This window comes from Orycteropus afer, unplaced genomic scaffold, assembly GCF_000298275.1.
Source record: "Orycteropus afer afer isolate SDZICR_OR568_19922 unplaced genomic scaffold, OryAfe1.0 scaffold00247, whole genome shotgun sequence".
Classification (NCBI taxonomy): Eukaryota; Metazoa; Chordata; class Mammalia; order Tubulidentata; family Orycteropodidae; genus Orycteropus; species Orycteropus afer.
In genome coordinates, this window is record NW_006921834.1 from 1,985,813 (window position 1) to 2,001,727 (window position 15,915).

At 38.7% G+C, this 15,915-nt stretch overlaps 1 protein-coding gene across 1 annotated transcript; it reads left to right on the forward strand.

Moving 5' to 3' along the window:
* Positions 1-3,042: 3,042 nt before the first annotated feature.
* GTSF1 (gametocyte specific factor 1) lies at positions 3,043-15,688 on the forward strand. The gene is made up of 6 exons (XM_007949465.2): positions 3,043-3,058; positions 10,720-10,820; positions 13,249-13,375; positions 14,021-14,104; positions 14,564-14,627; positions 15,586-15,688. Exons 1-6 carry the CDS (start codon positions 3,043-3,045, stop codon positions 15,686-15,688), a joined length of 495 nt encoding a protein of 164 aa, XP_007947656.2.
* Positions 15,689-15,915: the final 227 nt, after the last annotated feature.

Here is a 15,915-nt window from a genome sequence, read left to right on the forward strand (position 1 = left end):
TGGCACTCTTGCCCTCTCCATTTCTTATTGAGCTCTCTCCTTAGCCCTAAAACTCCTTTTTATCCGACTACTAAGTATTTATCAACCTACCAAGCATTCTCAGATACTACTGTTGACTTGGATTTTGGGAACCAATCACGAAAGACAGGAAATTTGTATCTGGTTTCTTGGCAGTTCTGCCTGCTTATCTTCTCACCACTCTTCTCTCTCCTCAAAGTCTAAATTACCTTTCTATCTGGACAACTTCCATAAGTAGGCTTCTTTCCAGCCAGCACCCCATCTCTAACTACTCCCATTCCCTCCTCAAAAGCCCATTTCTTTCTTAAGATGGCCGCCACAAAGTCAAGGAAGGAAGTGCGAGTTCCACCCAATCCCAACCGCCATCATTTTGGAAGCCGCCGGGAGGATGGGCTGGAGGGGAACGGGCCTGAAAAACGATGGGCTCGAAAAGAATGGGCCCCGAGGAGGACAGACCCGAAGGGGGTGGAAAAGAAGAGGCATAGTCCTAGAAATACACAGACATACTACCAGGACCACGCTGCTAGCTTCTCGACCAGAGCACAGACTACCCATCGTCACAGGAAGTGGGGGCCCCATGGCTTAACGTCAGGGGCCGGAAGTGAGCGTTGCTGAGGCGCTGATGTGGGGCGGAGGCGATTGTGGAGAGTGAGTCTCTACCGAGGTAAGTAGGGCGAGGCGTGCTGCTCGGGTTCTGCGTCTCGGAACACTTCACCTTTAGTTTAGTGTACAGTACGTACTAGTCTTTCCATTTTAAGTACCTTCGCAACCTAATAACTTTCTCTTTTCCCTTTTCCATCTGTAGCCTTACGCCTTGTGGGGTCTGTTTTCTGCGCAGCCATTTCCGGCCTGTTGCCCTCCATTGTTCACTCAGAAAGCCTCCCTAACTCCTTTTTACATAACTTTTTAACCACCTTCCCCCACCTTCTTCTGTTTAGTCCCATTGCTTAAGTCAGCTCTTATGTTTGTTTGTTTGTTTAAAGGAAGAAAACAAAACACAAAGGGACGGATTTCTTTTACTCAGGTCCTGAGCTCTGTTTAGAGCTTTTTGGCCAATTGCTTCTCACTACATTAATCCTCAGACTTACTGCTTCACATAGTTTGTCCGTTTCACTCAGTGTAGTACTAGAGGAAAGATAAAAGATGTAAAGAATCACTTGTTAACAGGTGCGGAAAATACTTAAATGGATTTTGCTAATTATAAGTTTATGAATTCCAGTGCCGATAGCCTTTCTGCCTCCAAAGGATATGTTGGCGTCCTACAGGCTTTTGAATCTGATCACTTTTTAAATGCCTTAAAGTCAAAGAACATAATACTGTCCTTCCCTTCAAACGTCTTTTATTTTTAATGAAAAAGGATAAAGCAACTATGTAAGTAAAACATGTCAAAAAGGAAAGTCAGGATTTCTTGATCCAGACCTAAAAAACTCACTTTTTAAGAGTTTCACTAATGATTGTCATTAATAAATGGGCTCTGAAGCAGTTTACTAAACTAGAGTTCCAGCTGATCACTTGCATTTCCTATCATAGGTTCCAAGGCTGCTTATGTCATAGAATGGGGTGAAGAGGTGTGGAATTGTGTGAGTAGCCAAAGGAAAGCTTGCTCCAGAGACAACTGTAAATCTGTTTTCTATTTTCAGGTTTTCTATGGGAGTGGTTTTATATAAATTTACGTTTTCCCCAAAATGATAAGTTTATTTAATCATAGAATCTGTAGGGAATCTGTCTGGTAGAAGAGAATTCAAACTAGAAAAACATTTCTAATCTTTTACATTTCTGTTACAGATTTGTTTTTGACTGTATTATCCATAAAATGAACAGTGCTTAAGTCCTAATATTCAGAAGTTTTCATTCAGTACACAGAATAAGTGTTAACTAAAAAAGAAAAAACAAAACCACTGCCATTGAATCAGTTCCAACTCATAGTGACCCATAGGACAGGGTAGAACTTTCCGTTTGGTTTCCAAGGCTATAGATGTTCAGGGAAGCAGACTGCCTCATCTTTCTCCTGCATAGCAGAGGGTTCAAACCACCAACCTTTTGGTTAGCAACCAAATGCCTTAACTGCATTACCAGAGCTCCTGAGACTTAAGTAGCCAAGTCTTTGTATTTCTGACTGCTAACCAGAAGGCTGGTGGTTCAAACTCACCAGCCATTCCTTGGAAGGAAGATTAGGCAATCATCTTCCATAGGGATACTGCCTTGAAAACCCACGGAGGGGTTGCAATGAGTCGAATCGACTCGATGGCAGTGAGTTTGGGTTATTTTTGGTTTTTATATTTTAGCATAGGGGTTTGGGGAAAGAAGAGGTGAAGCATCACTGGAAAAGGGTAAGAAGGAGACTAGCATTGTGGCACTTCTTGATCATGTTAAAGTCGTGGAACTGGCAAACTAGAATCTGTCTGAGCATATTGGATAGGTAAGTGTGTATTGTCTGAAACAGGCCTCCAGAATCCTCATGTTCCAGTGAGGAACAAGACTGGCAGCCTGCCCATCTTATATTTTTAAGAACTTGAAAGTTTTAAAATAGTACCCTGTTTCTTTGTTTATACAGATGTTTAAATAGCATAGTATTCTTGTGGTCTTGGTTTGCCCCCTCTGTCATTAAATAGCATCAATTCCTGATAGCTAGTAAACAGTGACAGGTTGTTGTAAAGGTGTGTAAAATAAACTGACCTCTTGTCATCTGAGTACAGTTTAAGTTAGTCATATTTGATTTTTCTTAACTATTGGTTCTGGGCCTTAGAATTTATTTCAAGGATATGAATTAGGCAATGATGTCAAAATGTTTTGAAAAAGTAACAAAGAATACTTTAAAGGGGGAAAAAGTTGGGGGTGGGGCACTGGATTAAGGTTTCCTTACATTGAAGTTCAGTAATTTCAATTCCAGTTTGACTCCAGTTCTTAGTGTTATCTTTATTTTAGTGCTGCCGTCTTTAGTGCTATCTTACATTTTACTTCTGAGTCCCTGATCTGTGGCCTTTTTTCCCCCTAGCACTTGGATTCGGCTCCTTCATTTCCAACATGGAAGAAACTTACAGTATGTATTTCTTGTTGCTTTAGCAAATAAGTTAAATTATTTACATATAGTTTTCATAAGTACGGGTTTTCATAAGATATTTAGTGTGTTGGGAAATATTTATTCCTGCTGAGGAGGAAAAGGAAAAGCTGTTGTGATAGTGATAAACCCAAAACCAACTGCCATCGAGTCAACTCCAACTCATAGTGACCTTGTAGGACAGAGTGGGACTGCCTTACAGGTTTTCCAAGATTGTACATCTTTACAGAAGCAGACTGCTACATCTTTCTCCCCTGAAGCAGCTGGTGGGTTCAAGCCCTCAACCTTTTGGTTGGCAGCTGAATATTTTAACCACTGAGTCACCAGGGTTCATTCACTAAGTGATAACAGAAGTGCCCAAATTTGAGTGACACTTGAAATGTGAATAATTAAATAGGTATAAGAAATCACAGAGCTTTGAAAATCTACAGTGAGGATACCTGTGTTAAACTATATTAAATGAGGCATTTTAAATTCCTCAGAACCTCAGTTTCTCCTTGTATGTCATGGAAATAGTAACCTCTCTTTCTATTTTGAAGGATAATGCAACATACATAGTAATATTGATGTACATTGAACTTTTAGAGTTAAAGAAATCTTGGGAAGAATTCTTATTTCTCAAGTGATTCAGAAACCTTAGATAGCCCAGGAAGTCAAAGGAAAGCCAGCATTAGAATCATCAAGTATAGAACCAAAAAGGACCTAAAAAATCATTTAACCCTGAATTTTTACAACTGAGAAAATAGATCCTAGGTTAATTGATTTACCTAAGCTAACATAGTTGTTGGGGACAAGAGTCAAAACCAGAGTCTTATACAGGCAGTCCCCACATCATGAATAACTTCCATTCCTAAGTGTGTCTTTAAGTCGAATTGTTTGTAAATCGGAACAGTTTGGTACGGTTCATATCTAACATCAGTCAAATGTTTGTCTTGGTATATAGTGTACCTTTCTAAAGAAGCACTTCCAGATACACTAAAACATCTTTAACATAATATAGTCATAATAATATTTTGATGCTACATAACAGTGCCTGTTCATTATTACAGACTATTGTATGTACCTTGAATTTTTAATGTAATAGGCTTTACAGGGATTGGTTTGTAAGTACACGTTGTACGTACGGATGTTTGTAACCTGGGGACTGGCTATATGTTGTTCCTACATGGTGCCCTACTTGATACTCCATAAGGCACAGTGATTTCTAGGCCATGACCAAGTTTGAGGAACACCTGAGTGATGCTTATGGGATAAAGCTTGTCAACAGGGCTAGCTTTGTTTCCTGCTTTGCTATTTTGTTCAGAATCTCATTATAGTAAGTTCCACCTAAAGGATATTTTAGCCCCAGTCAACTGTCTAGGAAGAGTCCAATGAAAATCTTTATCACTAAAATATAGAAACTTCATGGAAATAAACAAAAAAAGCCAAACTCACTGCTGTCGAGTTGATTTCAACTCATAATGAGCTCCTTGGGTTTGTAAAGCAGTATCTCTACAGAAGTAGATTGCAGAAGTAGTCTTCCTTCTTAGGAGTGGCTGGTAGGTTTGAACCATTTAGCAGTTAGATTCCTTTGGCACTAAACCATCAGAACTCCCTCGTGGAAATAGTAGTCTTTGCTAAATATCTAGAACAGTGATTCTCATACTAACATGTACCTGGAAGGCTTGTTAAAACACAGGTTGCTGGGCTTCAACCCCCAAATTTCTAATTCAGAAGATCTGGGGTAGGACCTGAAAATTTGCATTTCTAACAATTCCCAGGGGATGCTGACACTGCTAACTTTAGGATTCTACTTTGAGAATCATTGCTCTAGAAAGATGATTCTCTTTGTTCTTCCCTAGGCTTCCCCTACCCCTTAGTTTTTCTTAAAATACATTTACTTAAAATCTGGAATCTTGCGTTGTTGTTGTTGTTATGTGCCGTCGAGTTGGACCCAACTCCTAGTGACCCCTCCTTGGATTTCCCAGGCAGTATCACTACAGAAGTAGATTGCCCCATCTTCCTTCCGAGGAGTGGCTGGTGGGTTTGAACCGCCAAGCTTCTGGTTAGCAGTCAAGTGCCTTAGGCACTAGCTACCAGAGCTCCCAAAACATAGCAACCTAGCAGAGGAATCTTGCATAGTAAGTGTTTATTCTTGGAAACTTAACTAATCTCTGTTAAATTAGAAAGCAACCTCTCTCCTTTCTCTCTCACTTTTCTCAGCCACATTTTTATCTTTAAAAAAATACAATCTAGAAGTGTATTATAAATGCATAATCCTGGGCCTTATCCAAAACCTAGTGAATCATAATCTGCATTTTAACACAATCCCCAAGTGATTTAATACCTGAGGAAACACTAGTAGTTGACCTTTTTCCCAGATTGACCTAGAACTCCAGCCTTAATCAGAGTCCTGAATCTAATTCCTAAAGATTTCTACTTTATGTTTTGGTGCTGTACCTCTTAGCTAATAACACTTTCGCCATACCTGGTCCTTTATTTCCATCATGTATCCTCCATCTCTCACCTTGGGTTGTAGGACCTGCCCAAGTTTGAGAAACAGCTGAGTCTGTGTTAGTGGGGGAAGTTTATCAAGCCTACTTTGTTTTGCAAATTAAGATATGTTTCCAGAGAGCAGAACAAAAATTCTCCAACTACTCTTCAGTAGTAATTACTACAACTTAAAATGCACATACACTTCAGTGCAGCACCCTTAGGTGTCTGTCCTAAAGAAATAGTTACACGGTTAATAAATGGTGCTGGCAAAACTGGAGATCCATTTGCAGAAAAATGAAACAAGATCTGTACCTCACACCATACACAAAAATGAACTCCAGATGGATCAAAGACTTAAATGTGAAACCTGAAACTATACAGTTCCTCAAGAAAAATTTAGGGGCAAATTTAAGGGCCCTATTATATGGCATAAATAGACTATCAAGCATAATTCAAAATGCACAAACAGCAGAAGACAAACCAGGTGATTGGGACCTTCTAAAAATTAAATTTTTATGTGCTTCCAAAGACTTCTCCAAAAGAGTCAAAAGAGAACCTACAGATTGGGGAAAAATATTTGGTAATGACATATCTGACAAGGGACTTATCTCTAGAATTTATAGAAAACTCCAACACCTCAATAACAAAATGACAAACAATCCAATTAAAAAATGGGCAGAAGACATGAATAGACACTTTACCAAAGAGGATATTCAAGCGGCCAACAAACATATGAAGAAATGCTCACGATCATTAGTTATTAGAGAGATGCAAATCAAAAAAACAAAGAGGTACCATCTTGCTCTAGCACTAGTAGCAAAGTTCAGTAAGACAGAAAATAACAAATGCTGACAAGGTTGTGGAGAGATTGGGACTCTCATACACTGCTGGTGGGACTGTAAAATGGTACAACCATTGTGGAAAGCAGTATGGCGATTCCTTCAAAAGTTGGAATTAGAAATACCATTTGACCCAGCCATTCCATTACTAGGTATATACCCTAAAGAAGTGAGAGCCATGACAAGAACATATATATATGCACACCCATGTTCATCGCAGTGCTATTTACAATAGCCAAAAGATGGAAACAACCTAGGTGTCCATCAACTTGAGGAATGGATAACCAAACTATGGTACATACACACAATGGAATACTAAGCAATGCTAAAGAATAATGTAGAATCTGCAAAACACTGCATAATATGGATGAACTTGGAGGACATTATGCTGAGTGAAATAAGTTAATCACAAAAGGACAAATACTGTATTATTAGTCCGTTATTGTAAAAGTTAAGGAAAGGTTTATCTATAGAAGGAAATTTTCTTTGTTGGTTACCAGGGGTGAGAGGGGAGGAGAGGGAAGGCTGTTAGATAGATAAAGATAAGTATTGACTTGCGTGAGGAGAAGGGCAATGTACCAAATGTAAAGTGATCAACGTGGCAGCATTGAGGATAGGAAAGACATAGAGAGGTACATGGGAGGTACAGACAACAAATATGAACCCTTCTGCACATACAGTACTGCGTTGTCAGTGAAGGCAAACATGGGTATATGGGTGGATAGATGGGTGGACAGGCTGAAAGATTAGGTATGTCTAAGAAATGGGGATTGTATCCAAGAACATATATAGGGTTGGCAGACAATGGTCCTATAAGTTTATGTGAATGATCAGAATTCCCAGGTGTATAGTAGAGTTGACAAGGGGCAAGGTTGTTGTGGTCACTGCTTGGTCACAGCCAGCTACCCAGAGGGACCGAGTTGTTGAACCTGCAGGCTTGGGACCATAGTTGCAGGGGACATCAAGCTCAATTGGCATAACATACTATACAAAACATTTTTCCACCTCCTACTTTGGCGAGTAGTGACTGGGATCTTAAAAGCTAGCAAGCTGCCATCTAGATGCAATGATGGGTCTCTCCTCGCCCAGAGCAAAGAAGAATGAAGAAAACCAAAATTCATGGAAACAGTTAGTCCTAGTGACTGGTACACCATCCGATCTGCAGCCTATACGACTACAAGACCAGAAGAACTAGATAGTGCCTGGCTACCACTGTCATCCACCTGGAAGGGGATCTATGTAGGAGATCTTGATAGAGAGGAAGAGAACAATGTGGAACAAAACTCAAAATCATTTCGAGAAGAAAAAAGAAAAAAAGGTGGGGACCAGGTTTGCTGGTCCAATAGAGCCTGGTGGAACCACTGAGACTATGGCCCCTAGCTGCCCTTCAGGTCTGGAATTGAACCCACACCTGTGGTTTCTAGCCAAACAAAATACAGGCATATGAGTTAAACATTTACCTCAAGTAGATACACTCCTTGGAGAGAACAATCATGGGAGAAAGAAGGGCTGCTTATGCACAGGGAGACAGCTCAGGGGGCAGGAGTGTATGGAGGGATGGACACTGGGAAGAGGTAACTATGGGGAGGAAGTGGGAGGGGAGCTGTTGCATTGTGGTAAACTGTGGTCAATGACATGAGATGAAGTATAAAAAAAAATAGTTACACAATGCACAAAGATGTTGTTGCACTAATATTAGTCACAGTACAGTACATAATAGTAAAAACTGGAAACAACCTAAATGTCCATCAGTAAGGGAATTAATTCAAAATCTGTGGTGCATCCATATTCAACAATGAACTATTCTTTGTATGTACTGACATGGAAGGAGATCCAAGATATATTAAGTGGAAAAGTACAGTATGATTATATTTATTTATTTATATATATATATATATATATATATCTCCTGTGTGTGTGTATGTATGTGTCATGCATAGAAGATTTTCTGTAACTTGGGTTACACCTAACCCAAGCTAATAACTTTGATTACTCCAGGGAAGGAAGGAATGAATAACATCTGTAGGGAAACTTCTTTTTATGTGTATTGTTTGAGTTTTTTCTAACAGGAATATATGTATATATTCTATTATTAAAAATATTTTTTAATCTGCACAAACCAGATTAAAACTAAGTCACCAGAGACCAAGAAATAAAGCATTATGGTAGGAAGCTATCATTATCAGCTCTGACGCATGCCACTGTATGGGCCGTATGATGTGTATGAATCATAAGGTACATGCAGTTTGTCAGCTGCTAACGTAACCTAACATTTGCTAGTGATAGAATGGATTAAATGAAGGGAAACTAATAACAATGTCATCTGTAAACTCTCCCTAGGTGTCCTGAAGCCTCAAAAATAAAAATAAAAATAAACGGAAGCCTCAAAAATTAAAAATAAAAAAATGCTGGTCAGAAAGAGCCTGGTTGGCATAATAAGCTTGCTTCTCTTCTCAGACTTTTTCTTCCTATTCATTCTGTCCTTCAAGTCACCTTTCTGGCTCATTTACATCATGATCATGGTTAGCAATTTGTTCCATGTTTACCACTCTTCCAGTGAAACTGTCTGTTTCAATTCCCCACTGGCTTCTGATTTTCCTAGTAGTCTTCTGGTTTATAAGCTTCTTATCAAATGTGAATTGTTTATATCTTACTTCATTTTTATCATTCCTCTGTGGTGGCAAGAACGTTTTATTAAGTTGCCTTTTGTCCACATAATGTATGCAGAATGTGCTTAACCATTTGATTTCCCTTCCTTAACCAGACTTGTTAAAATTTGGGGCTCAAAATGGAACAACTAGAATGGAAATAATGACAATGTTCATGCATTGTGAAGAATGTAACCAATGTCACTGAACAATTTGTGTAGAATTGTTGAATTAGAACCTAAACCGTTGTGTAAACCTTCATCGAAAGCACAATAGTTTTTTAAAAACCTGGGGGGGGCTCAGCCTAACATCTTGTAAAGCCTGCAAGAAGTTTTAAATAGCATTATTATGTAGGTTAGGGGCTTTCTTTCATACACTAGCTCCTTATGTCTGCAATTGTCTTAACCTCAGGAGGTTCTATTTTTTGCAGATTGTTCTGCTTTTTAGATGGCCAGGTTGGCAGTCACTAAAGAATTCTCTATTTTCTTTTTTTTTTTTTTTTTTGTATCCATGTAAAATGTCAAAGTAAAACCACCTATCTGGTAAAGGTTTCATTTGAGAGATAACTAAAGCAACCAAGATCAGGAACATGTATAGAGTGTGTAAGAGTAAGTTAAAGCAGACAGATGAAAAATAAATCAACTAATATTTCTCAAGCTTCTATAGAACATGTAACAGATGTAGAACAGTACTACCCAACTTTTTTCATGTCACAGCATACAAAGTATATAGCCAGAGATGCTGATGGAGATTAACTACTGTCATCTTGCCCTAGGACTTGGGTGGGAAGGGGGAATGTGTGCAGGTGCAGAGGGTCCCCAATTGATTTATTTACATACCTATAATCCATCCAAGCTTTTAACATACTAGTTGGGAAGCTCTGGCCATTAGTTGAGAATAGAAATGACCCTGAATTAGCACTTTTAGAAAAGGAGAAGAGGAGATCATATCATTTAACCTTTTGTTTTTGTACTGAGGGTGACTAACAATGAGAACAACCATATACAGCCAAACATGAGCTAAGACCCCATCCCATGATAGTTGGTTATACTGGACTTACTAAGTTTCAGTGATAACACAATTTTATCTACATAGAGTTACTGATAGAGTTTCTTTAAACCAAAACCAAACTTAATGCCATTTAGTTGATTCCAACTCATAGTGACCCCCTTTCGGTTTCCAAGGCAGTGAATCTTTACAGAAGTAGATTGCCCAGTCTTCCTTCTACGGAGTAGCTGGTGGGTTTGCACTGCCAACCTTCTGGTTAGCAGTCAGATGCTTTAGGCATTACGCTACCAGAGCTCCAGAGTTTTCTTTAGGGGGAGGGTAATTGAGGAAGCCCCATAAATAAAAATAAATAAATGAATGTTTGTGTTGTTGCTGTTGTTATGTGCCCTCGAGTCAGACCCAGCTCATAGCGACCCCTCCTTGGGTTTCCTAGGCAGTACCACTATGGAAGTAGATTGCCCAACCTTCCTTCCGAGGAGAGGCTGGTGGGTTTGAACTGCCAGCCTTCTGGTTAGCAGTCAGGTGCCTTAGTTACCCTTTAAAAAATCCAAATTGTCTTTAGACAATATTGTTCTGTTCTTACAAATTCTGTTGAAAAATTCAGTGTGCCTAGAATGCTGTAGTTTCACAAAAACCTGCTATTCTTTATACTTACCTGTTTTTTCTCTTTCAGTTGATTCGCTGGACCCTGAAAAACTGTTACAATGCCCCTATGATAAAAACCACCAGATCAGGGCCTGCAGGTTTCCTTATCATCTTATCAAGTGCAGAAAGGTAGGGTGGTGTTTTCATGATTTGTCCTCTAATGTCCTCTTGAGTTCTCCAAAACAGCCAGATTTTATAAATATCAGATCATTTTAGCATAAATGTTTTCATTGAATGCTGGAATTGTTTTGGGAATCTGCCTCTTTGTTTCTGAATGCCAACATTTATAAAAAACAGTTTTTTAATTCTTTGGCATACCTAGTTTTCTTTCTTTCTTTTTTTTTTTTAAACTCCCTCACTAGTGACAAAACCAAAAAACCAAATTCATTGCCTTCAAGTTGATTCTGACTCATAATGACCCCCCTTGGGTTTCTAAGGCTGTAAATCTCTTAAGGAAGCAGATGACCCCATCTTTCTTCCGTGGAGTGGCTCATGGGTTCTAACCACTGACTTTTTGGTTAGCAGCCAAATGCCTTAACTGCTATACCATCAGAGCTCCTTACTAGTGACAAAGCACCTTTTATAACCAGCTTGTCCGGAGTCTTCACCCTTTGTAAAACAGAAGAAACACTAATTTTTGCTAGTAGCACTGAGAAATCCCTCATGACTTACGAGTTTGATGTGTTCATTTTCCTGAAATATAAGAATTGAGTACTGTAACATACTTATTTCTGGGTTTTTTTTGTTTAGAAATTTCAGAGATTTCAGATTAACATCTAAAGGTCAGCCCAAAAAAAGGTTATTCCTAATAATAATTTTCTCAAGTGTCAACAGTAAGCGTAATTAGGGAGAATAAAAAAATCTCAGCGGGTCTCTTCTGTCTGGTCACTCTTTTATAGAGTTATGTGCCCTCGAATCAGACCTGAGTCATAGCGACCCCTCCTTGGGTTTCCGAGGCAGTATCACTATGGAAGTAGATTGCCCCATCTTCCTTCCGAGGAGTGGCTGGTGAGTTTGAACCACCAGCCTTCTGGTTAGCAGTCAAGTGCCTTAGGCACTATGCTACTAAGCTAATTAAATGCTGGTTCATTACTTAAGGCACTTTGAAAGAATTGTTAAAATGCAGATGTCAGGTACAGAGGCCAAAATTCGGTTAGGATTTAGCTTAGAAAATAATTTTGGTATTTAATCCAAACTGTATACAACTCATATTTAACATCTTTTAAAGGTTGTTTCTCTTAAATTCTAGAGATATGATTATAATGTGTTTGTTGATTATTTTTCTAACTCTACTTAATTTCTAGGGCAAGAATCCCATAAGGTTAAACCTTAACAGTATGGATCAGAATATATCACCATAACTTCTTCCTGTAGTCTCCCAAACATTTCCCAAGAATAGGTTAGGAAAGGGAGTCAAGTAGTAAGATAGTGCCATAACTCCCTTCTTTCAGTGCTCTTGTCTTTGCAAAGGAATGCCTGTTGTTATCCTTTATTAAAAATGATGGAGATTCTTTCCTGCACAAGTTTCTTAAGCCTGTGTTTTTTTTCCAGCTTTCTCCCCATTTCACATTATTTTTATTTTTTTGAGAATCACTTGTGACATATCTTTTGCTTCTCCTAATACATAAGTTTCTTAACTGTTGGTATATTTACTATAGTTTTGGGTGATACTAAACTATTATTTTGTGTTCTTGTTTTAAAAGAAGGAACTTAGTCAATAGAGTAGACAATAGCATTTGGGCTTTTTCTTGGTAAAATAGCCGAAATGTCAAATTTTTCAGAGCCTCATTTCAGGCATCATTACATTAAATAAGCATCCCTGTGTTAATCTGAAAAATCATTGGTTTGCCTCTTCTGTGGCTCGATTCCAACAGCTATTTTCTAGTACTATTATGTTACAATAGCAGGGATGCTACTGCAGTGCAGACTAAAGTGTGTTTTAGTGTTACTCTTCATCTTGAATATCATCTTTCAAAGACATCTAGTGAGCTCTATCATTACAGACTCTATGCCTTCTGGGTCTTGAGACCCTGAGAAATAAACAGGGAAAGGAAGGTATGGCTCAGATGTTGTTGTTGTTAAGTGCCATTGAGTCAGCCCCGACTCATAGCGACCCCTCCTTGGGTTTCCGAGGCAGTATCACTACAGAAGTAGGATTGCCCAACCTTCCTTCTGAGGAGTGGCTGGTGGGTTTGAACCACCAGCCTTCTGGTTAACAGTCAAGTGCCTTAGGCATTATGCTACCAGAGCTCCTATAGCTCAGATACTCAATCCTAAATTCAATGTTTAGTTCTTTGTAAGCCACTTTTACCCTACTGTGTTACCAGTCTCTGTGATCATAACAAAAATGCTTATGTTTCAGCAATATTGAAGTAATGTCTATATGGTCTTCAGGAGCGGTAAATAGTTTCCTCTTAACTTTCTAAGATGAGTGTACCTACCAAAAGTAAGCCACAGATTTATTGAGGGGAGCCATTTGTAGAGTAAGGCTGAGCCACTCCCTTTAGGCTTTAATAGATCCAAAGAACTGACAGACCCCTTAATTTTGTTTCCATAGAATCATCCTGATGTTGCAAACAAACTGGCGACTTGTCCCTTCAATGCTCGTCACCAGGTTCCTCGGGCTGAAATTAGTCATCATATCTCAAGCTGTGATGACAAGAGTTGTATTGAGCAGGATGTTGGTAAGACTGAGTAGCTAAAGTGTTTCAATACTAGAGGTTGGTATTGAAATTTATATTCTACGTTGTTGGCTTGATTTTTGGTTTTCATCATTTCAGAAAAACAAGTTTTCTGCCTCTGAGATTTTTGTCTCCTAGCAGACATAGGAGAAGCTCTGGTAGTGTAGTGCCTAAGGCACTTGACTGCTAACCAGAAGGCTGGCGGTTCAAACCCACCAGCCACTCCTCAGAAGGATGGTTGGTCAATCTACTTCTGTCATGATGCTGCCTCAGAAACCCAAGGAGGGGTCGCTGTGAGTCGAGTCCGACTTCATGGCACATAACAACAACAACAGCAGCAGCAGCAGCCATAGGTTGTCAATTTGTATTTATCAGACTACTTTCTCTTCTGAACAACTTGATTCATTTTACTAATAATTTATCAAAAAAAATAAAAATCCTTTGATTACCATAAATATGGTAAACATCTTTGTTTCATGCTTCCCTTTGTTATCTCAGCAAGGAGATAAGACTTCTCTGTTTATCTTCCATACTACTCATTTTTTCAGAAACAAAGACCCATTAGACCACCCTACAACCTTAGTAGTCACTCGTTTAAGTACAATAACCTGCCCATATCCCATTCTTATGTGGACTCTTGTTTTGCAGTCAACCAAACAAGGAATCTTGGACAAGAAACTGTGGCTGAGAGCACATGGCGGTGCCCTCCTTGTGACGAAGACTGGGATAAAGGTGAAGTGCCTCTACATCTTTTTATCCACAATGTCTAAATCTCAAGTCATTTGCTTAAGACAGAAGGAAGATTTTCTTTTTTATGAACATACCATGTTGTTTGGAACGCCATATTATTTTTATTAGTCCCCAAAACGAGCACATTTGTATCCCTGCGCAGACACGTTGAACAGCTTATGCCTCTTGATTGGAAAAAGCACTTCTTTACATCTGTTTTTCTCCATAAATTGTGTTGTACCATCTGTGTGTGGTTGTTACTAGGCACGTTTATTATTATTTATGTCGTTTGTGTTTATATGCTTCAATTAAATTCCACTACTATGTCACTTAGGCAGGATACTTGATCAGTTTTTACTTCTCTAAACTTAGGTGTATTATTTTCCATCTTAAAAGTTCGACTAGCATGAATTGGTGTCTTACCTAGTAGTATCACAAACTATGTTTTGCTTTCTTTGGCAGATTTGTGGGAACAGACCAGTACCCCATTTGTCTGGGGCACAGCTAACTACTGTGGCAACAACAGGTAAATGAAATGGTTGTATTCCCAGCACTGCCTCCCAAAATTGGAATGCCCCACTACCCATAGAAGCCACCTCAACATGAATTGACCTCTTTTCTTGATGTTCCTTGGTAGTACCTTAATCTAGGTTTTGTTTTGGTGTATACGGGTTTTTCAATCCTTATTTATTCATGTAAAGGTTGTGTGCTTTGTGCTAATCTTTGGGAGAGATACAAAAGATACTGCTTAGAGTCTAGCAAAGGAGACAGAAAGTAGTATCAGACATCCTTGCATCTTAGTTGGGTTTTTTGCTAGGTTCACATTATTTTAATGCTTTGAAAAATTCTCTAGCTGTACCACTTGTATTATTTTTATTCTAGGTAACTGATGTCTGGGGAAAAAATATTTTTAAAGTCTTTGATTTGAAATTGGGAGATCCAGGATACCTATTCAGTAGGAAAGAAAATCCATCTCTTCTTCCCACTGAGTTTATATCTAATTTAAAACTGTAAGATTCTCTTAGCTCCTGAGGTCAGTTAATGTAAGCTATTTTGTTTGTGCCTAAGATAGTAAAACTTAAAAGTGAATTCCACTGGTATAACTTTAATTTTACCTCAGTTCTATGAGATTTCCTACGTTTGGTTTCGTTGTCTTGGCATTTTGTTTTATGTCTTGTTTATTGAGTGAGTTGATGAGGCTGTCATATAGCTGAACAGTAGATGGCATTGCTGTTTATCTCAATTTCTGGAAAACGAAAATGGTTGGACCCATCTTAATGCCTGTATAGAACAGTGAGCTTTCCAGAGAAGTGGTAATCATTTTAATTGCAGGAATGTTTTGATGGAAATGTGTTTATATTTCAGATGCATGCAGGTTGTTATTTTCCTCAAATTACAAAAAAACACATTTTGATTGTCTTATGTGTGCCTATCTGAAGAATATAGATATGCCTGCATTGTCAAATTCTTCTTTCCTTTTGTAGCTCTGCAAGCAACATAGTTATGGAACATAAGAGTAACCTGGCTTCAGGCATGCGAGTTCCCAAGTCTCTGCCGTATGTTCTGCCATGGAAAAATAGTAAGTGAAATAGAGGCAAAATTATTCTTTTAGTCTTTTCATTATGCTAAGTATAATTGGTCTTTATTATGCAAAGAAATGTTCAGTCTGAAAACCTCGCATTTACACAACCTTGTGAGTGAGTGCCACCTCAAGTTTTGTATTCAAATTAAGCACTTCACCCTAGTCCTGACCCTAGTTAGGGGCAATAAATTATAAACAGCAAAGTACAGAAGTCAAAAGAATAGTTTCAAGA

Coding starts and splice junctions, on each gene's coding strand:
- GTSF1 (XM_007949465.2), top strand. Junction 13,376..14,020: donor TTGTATTGAGCAGGATGTTG/GTAAGACTGAGT, acceptor CTTGTTTTGCAG/TCAACCAAACAAGGAATCTT. Junction 14,628..15,585: donor AACTACTGTGGCAACAACAG/GTAAATGAAATG, acceptor TTCCTTTTGTAG/CTCTGCAAGCAACATAGTTA.